Below are 7,100 nucleotides of genomic sequence, written 5' to 3'. Positions count from 1 at the left end.
GAAAAAGGGCCCAAAAATTCATGTATTGATAGGCTAAGAACTTATAATCATAAGGTATAGGACTAAGGGGATCCTTTCGTCTAAGAAAAAATCGTTACGTTAAAGCTTTAATAAGCTTGCAATTCCAATTCAACGGCCCTTGTGTTTTAGTTGTTGTTTCCGATGGATTTTTACAAAAAGTCAAACTTTAGCGTAAAAGGGATCGATTTAAGAGGGCAGTCCCCCTCACGTACAGAATAATTTCTGCTCGTTTCAAGTTTTAATGTTGCTCCTTACTTTCATTTTGAAAAACTTGTTTTTTGTTTAATTACAATAAGTCAATCTTTCATTAGTTAATGAACATCTAATGGTTAAGCAATGTTTAAGCATCTTTAATTGCAATATCTAAAACATAGTATAAAATAACGTCGATAAAAAAAGAGAAATATAGAAGCCAAACTTGAGCCAAGAGATTGACGACCATCTTTTCACTTAGAAATACCCAATCTCGTTTTCTGGTTCTCAATTTCTTCCCGTATTGCTCGTGGTAGATCGTCTCCAATCTGTTGATTGAAGTAGGTTTCAATGTTATTCATCTGAAAGTAAAGGCTTATTTAATTTATCAATAGAACGAAAAAACAGATTTAATTCCAGCTTGAAAATACTAACCTTGATATAAATAAAATGATGAAATGGATCAAATATCTCAATAAAGTAAAATATGTGCATTTTTAGTATAGATTTCAAGCCAATCGAAAAAAAAGGCTTTGCCCTTTTTGGAGGGCCGTGCTGGAAGATTAATTTTTTATTGTATATTAGTTTAATTTTCCAAGGGACTTTCTGATGTAAGTTTGAAACTTGTCTCAAGACAAGAGCTGTTTCGGGCCATCTAAGATTGCTTAAAATGAAATTTTTGCTCAAGCAATTAATTTTCCTATCTAATTGAAGGAAATACAATTAAAAGGAAAAACAGTGATAAAATATATCTTAAGCGGGTGTGTTAGAATGCTATTTTTATCAGTTCAGCTTTTGATTCAAATACTAAGTTAATAATACACAAGGAAGTCTAGTCTAGGAAGTCAATAGGTTAACACACCCGCAAGTCCTTTTTTATTGTTCTTTTTGTACTTTAAATGAATTCTTAAAAATGCCAGTGGAATTTTAGCGTAAGTAGTTGGTAAGGGGGAGGGGGCCACAAAACACACGAACATGTGGTTTCAGGTGGTAATTTTATTTTTCAGGTATTTTCTTCCCTTTTTTGTTTAGTTAGAAGACTACATTATGAATTTCAGGCTTGGCAACTTTACAGTAGGGCAAAGAAATGAAAAACGAGTAGCATGGAACGGTAAGAGCAGAGAATTCATATAAGGGGTAGGGGACACGTCCCTTCCATTAAGTTGGGCCAATCCAAGAAAGAATTCAGACTGTAAAACGGCGGTAAGATGTGCCACAAGTTTTCTGCCATTTCGCCAATTTTACTACAGTCCAACGTGCATATGATCAATTTTACTATTGTTTTACCGACTTTACAGCTTAATTCCATTATTGTCTGCAAAATTACCAGCCAGTCAAAAATTTGTTTAAGAGTCCCTGCAAAAATATTTTGACTAGTTGATAACCGCTTCTGAATAATTTTTTTTTAATTAGGTTAGGTCTTCCATGAAAGTGTTTGGTTTTCTTTCAGATTTTTTTTTCTCATTTTAAGCTACCATGGCACATATTTAAGTATGATCTAAAATACCTTCCAAGTACGGACATTTGCCCCTTTAGAGCCGACTGCTGCAGGTTAGATTAATTTTTACATGTTGGTGTAGAAACGAAACAATCAGCTTCCAGGATGAAACTTTTTATTTTTTGTTGACTTTAATCCACAGAATACCATATATTGCGCGTTAAGTGTGCTACCTTAGGCCAATATGGTGTAGAGAAGATAAATAGCAATAGTGATCTGCTGTTAAAATTGTTTAGGTAAAATAATCTAGACGTAATAAGTATTTAATCATAAAAGTTAATTTGCTGCCCACGTCAGGGTAAGACGCTTCATCTTATTGGTTATTTGATTGTAGTCAAGGCGATAAAGAAATCTTGGGCATATAAAAACCTAAATTTAGAAAGGGTACATACCAGGTAGATATGACGTTATAGACATTAAAATAAGATTTTTAAAGGAATTTTCCAAGAGCAGGTTTATATGCGATTATAGACTTTAAAATATTATAATTCACACAGATGAAGGGGACAATTATAGTTTTCCAAACAGCAAACGACGTTCTAGGGAGAAAATTAGAAATATAGCCACGAATATTAGCGAAATGATAGGAGAATAGGGTAAGTTTTGAAAAGGTCTATTTTACCTAAAAATTACAAAATTCTATCAAAATATTTTATAATTTTGTTTATTTTCTCTCGTTGTTTTGTCGCTCATTACATTTTCTATGCAATTTTTTTTACGGTGCCAAAACAATTTATTCTTTCTATATACCAACAAATGATATGCATTTTTGATAAATATACTTCTGTTTCTTTTGTAGCCTATAGAAATAGTAATGAAAAATGACTGATTAAAAATGGTGACGCTTTGTTATCCTAAGTGATCAACCTATTAACTACCTAACTGATTAAATAGCATCCTCTGACTTGAGGAACACAGCTTTGAATTGAAAGTCATGCAAGGCTTAGGAATTTGAACAAAAAAAAATACGTGATAATAATAATACAGAAAATGAAAAAATATCTTCTGAAACACTTTGCTTGAAAATCCTAGTTGTAAACTTTGAAATAATACCAATATCCTTTATGAGCCAAAAACCAAAAAACAAAACTGATTCGGCCGTACCTCTCGCTTCCAAAAGTCTTCTGGCAATTCAAACAGCTCCTCCCAGTTGATGGGATCTGGTAAACCCTCTAGATTGATGCTCCCCTCTTTTGGCAACAATCCAATCGGAGATTCAACAGCAATTGGTTCGTCATCACACCTTCTCATTATCCAATCAAGAACTCGTATATTTTCGCCAAAACCTGGCCATAAATAATGACCCTATAAAATAAAATTCATGAAAAAAGTGAAAAGGAAATACAATCGATACTTATCTTTGGCAAAAATATTCAAGTACCAGCCATCTGAGGTTTAAAGATTCAGGTATGCCAAAACCTTTGCACTATTTTGAAATGTTATGTATAATGGTCTAAATCAATTTTTTTAAATTTCACACTGAGGTGAAAACGAGACTTTTACAGTACCAAGAAGAGCGAAAATGGAGTCTGATCGTTTGAATTGGTTAAGTGGAAACTTAAGACAACCATGTATATCTTAAAATATTAGGGAGAATCGGGTATTCAAATTACAAAGAAAAACACTTCCAAGTTCAGTTGTGCAGCTTCTGGTAGTGGTTGGCACCAACTTTTAATAAAAGAAATGGAATTGAAAAATGGGCAAACTGCAAGCTAAAAACATATGACACAAAAGCTGGGTTGCAGCAATAGCTAGCAACCCAGTAAGAGACGATCACGTCCAATATTAAGAAATATAATAACCCAAAAATAGAGTCCGATCAACTCCTAAAAATACAGTCAGATCAATATCTTAAAGAAGATATATCACCTCTTTGAATGCATAGTTTTCTTTTCGAATCATTATATTTTTAATGGATAAATTTTGCGGACGAAAAGTGTTATCAAGTCTAATCAAATAGTTTTACTTAGTCATTTCCACAGTTCAACGCGGCAACACTGACGAACTCGTTATTATACCTTAAAAGCTTCATAATTTTTAAATAACCAAAAGAACATTTAGAAAACCGCATTTTTCAAGTATGAATAGATCTAATATGGGTTCAGGACGGTAAAAAATCTTTTATTTTGATGTCCTTGGTATTTCAGGCATTTCAGGTGCATAGTTTTTTTCATTCAAGAAAGAAGATGCAAGAATTAAAGCACTTAATTGAATACTGCGACATTATTTTGTTACGTTAGTTAAAAAAAAATAAGTAAATAAAAAAAAGTTTTTCGAAGAAAATAAAGAGCTACACTAACCAAAAGACAAGCAAAATAAATTCAAAAAGCAATTTAAACTTAAAATGAACAGGAATCACCATCAATAGATAAATGAGACCCAAAATGAACAGAAAATACATTGAACAATAATAAAATGAAACATAAAACGAAGGTAAATCAAACAGTTCATGGTAATGAACTGTAAGAGCGACTCGTCTCAATAATAACCGAAAATCTAAAAAACGGTATTTTGATACCCATAGATACATCAAAAGAATCGCACTTTTGTGCTGATTTTAAATATATAAGTTTCATAAAGTTTTTACCACGAACAGGAATAGGGCCAGCCCCCCCTAAGCCTTCTAAATGCCAGAGCATCATTTATGCTTTACCGAAAATAGTATTTATTTCGAGCAGTGTCCTTGTTATTTGCCAATACATCAACAACAAGAACAACAACAAGAAAGAAATAAAATCACATTAATAACCAAGATTAATAAAGAGAACTAATGAAAGTAGACCGAGAGAAAGTACTTAATGTATATTTTGTTTCCATCAATAGAAGAGATCCTAATAGGGATTTTGAGGATATTTGTATCAGCGGCAATTGGTGCTGAACTGTAACTTGTTCGGAGATGATAGAGCTAAATCAGGGCAGTATGTGTATCCAGGTTATCAAAATACCATATGCGTAATATATCTTAAACTGCTCGGGAGATTGGTTTTTTAAGAAAATTACTCGTACTTTTAGTTGCGGGATGGGCCTTAATGTGTTTTGTCTCTAGTCAATGCGCGATAAATCCCTAAGGAGCTTGGAACCTACTCACGGTTAAGTAGCCAGGCAAATCAAAAGACACTATATTTTTCCAGGTTATCAAAAATCATGTTACCAGGTTATCAGCATTTCCGATACCTTCTGTTCCAAATTGTAACTGGAAAAGGGGTATAGTTTTGAATTCGTCCCTGTAGTTTTAATAATTTTAATTTGGAAACCCACAAATATATGAAGCACATCACTCGAAAAACATCACAATGAATGGCGTCAATTTCAACTTAACATGTTTACAGAAAAGTAGATCAGGGGGAATATTCTAAATCAAGAGCAAGAGTGAGGCTGGTGAGCAGAGGAAACTGAATTTTCCTCACCTGGTTTGACAGCATCCTTTTGAAGACAATATGTCTTAAAGTAACATAGCCTTTTATAAATTTTCGCCTGAGTTTTCTGAGTAAATCCCTCTGTTTTCTAGATTCATCCTTTCAGCTCCTTATGTGGCTCTTAAAAATCTTTATTAGATTTGTCTTGGCTTTATCTTTGGTTGCTGCGTATTCTCAGCTTCCCTTCTGTTTAATGGGCTATTTTGTTCACACCCAAACAACATTTTTATATTAATTTAAAAAAACACATTTAAAAAGAATTGTTCAAAGAAAATTATAGACCAATATTAAAGCCTAAAACAAGCAGAAATAGATTAATATAATAAATTCAATTTAAAAATAACACAAATTACTATGAATGAACAAATTAAACTTAAAACGACAAGAAAGTAAAATAAATTTCCGTCCAACTTTAGCTCCTATCTGACAATTTTTTGAGGTGTCTGAGAAGTTTTTAGGGTGTCCTTTGAGATTTATCTAGAACAAATTTACGATTGAGTCTCGTGGCATAAATTGACTTACTAAACATAGTTACTTTCCTTATTCAGACTAAAAAAGTTTTGATATATGTGTATTTCAGTAAATTTTTCAGGCTATTGGGAACAGTATATTTTTCAAATATCAGAAATGGAAGTCTGGAAGGTTAAAAAGTAGAAGCAAAAAACCATAGAAACAAACAAAGAGGATTTTTAGGTCATTGAAGGACCTTTTCTCTTGCAGCAGTACCGGACGTTTTTGCCTCGTCTGGTATGTGAATTTTAGATGTTACTTCGGAATTTGTTTAACCGTATGCTCCCCAAACTCATTGAATGTCTTAATTAGTTATTACATACCTCTTTATTCTTTCTGAACCAATTCACATGGAATATTTTCGGCATTTTCCTGTTATCCTTCTCCATGCTAAGCCAATGCTCTATGTATTTTCCCGCATTGTAGCTCAAGAAAGGGCGCGCAGAAAATGGATCATGCATGACCTTATGTCCCTGGAAAAGATTTTTTTCTAAAACTACTTACTGAATATTCTCTTGAACTACTTGCATAGACATTATCAAGTCAGAAGTAGAACAAATTCCAAACCAGCAAAAAACTCGTTTATCTCCTAATTTAGATTCCAAATGTTTATAAAAATATATAGTAAAAATAAAAATGAAAAATTACAAGATGTATTTGACGATTTCAATGCTGGGAAAAGAATCTGACGAAGAAACAATAACCTTACCATAAACAGTGTGGGGAGCAGAAATAGTTACCTCAAAATATATAGTCTGAGGGGCCAAGGACATCCTAAGCCATATTTAGGCGTAAATATTGAGCAACACAAAAATTAAATAGTATAACAATCAATACAAGAGAACATTCTACTCAATTTAAATGAAAGCTTAAGGTTTATTCTATCAAAGGTTTATTTTATTCTAATTTCTATCAGAATTTCTACCTGTGAAAGTTTAGGTGTGCTGTTTTTCTGCTCTTCTACGGTTATAATAAATAAAAGAAAGATGGGAATTCTGCTATTATTCCATAGCTGGCATTTTATTCTATCCAACGACACAATTAAATCTTTGAAATTCAGTGTGTGTTGTTTTTTATTTATTTAAAGAAGTTGAAAATTGTTTGAAAAATATTGAAAAAAGAAAGATTTTCCTGTTTTATAAGCAAATTTACATTATTCTCTCAGAAAGTCTAATTAATATCGTAATTCTGGCTCAGTGAATGGATATATCTAAGAGTAATGGGGCTTATGATATAAGCGTTTTGTTCTTTTGGTGCAAAATATAACTGCAGGCTTTTCGCGAAATCGCTTGTTTCAGAGGGAACATATACCTTAAGTAAACGCTATTTTTCGACGAAATTAAAGATTGCATTAGAAAGTTGATGCAAGCACAAATTAACTTATAAAAGATCTAGCAGTCTATAGGTAAAGAGTGACCCATGCCAATAGAGATGGAAAGTCTAATAAAAGGGATTTTTATAAC

At 32.5% G+C, this 7,100-nt stretch overlaps 1 protein-coding gene across 1 annotated transcript in view; it reads right to left on the bottom strand.

Moving 5' to 3' along the window:
• Positions 1 to 355: 355 nt before the first annotated feature.
• LOC148944577 (phosphoenolpyruvate carboxykinase [GTP]-like) overlaps positions 356 to 7,100 on the bottom strand; it is a 69,411-nt gene continuing 62,666 nt past the window's right edge. Inside the window, exons 9-11 of the mRNA XM_089099783.1 lie at positions 5,961 to 6,110; positions 2,816 to 3,016; positions 356 to 575 (exon numbers count right to left, since the gene is read on the bottom strand). Of these exons, the coding sequence (XP_088955909.1) occupies positions 468 to 575; positions 2,816 to 3,016; positions 5,961 to 6,110 (459 nt within the window). The 3' untranslated portion in view covers positions 356 to 467. The remainder of the gene's footprint in view (positions 576 to 2,815; positions 3,017 to 5,960; positions 6,111 to 7,100) is intronic.

This window comes from Artemia sp. Qi Xiang Cuo, chromosome 14 (genome assembly GCF_049724085.1).
Source record: "Artemia sp. Qi Xiang Cuo chromosome 14, ASM4972408v1, whole genome shotgun sequence".
Lineage (NCBI taxonomy): Eukaryota > Metazoa > Arthropoda > Branchiopoda > Anostraca > Artemiidae > Artemia > Artemia sp. Qi Xiang Cuo.
Note: the sequence above shows the minus strand (reverse complement) of the source record. Positions and strands in the feature narration are given on the sequence as shown.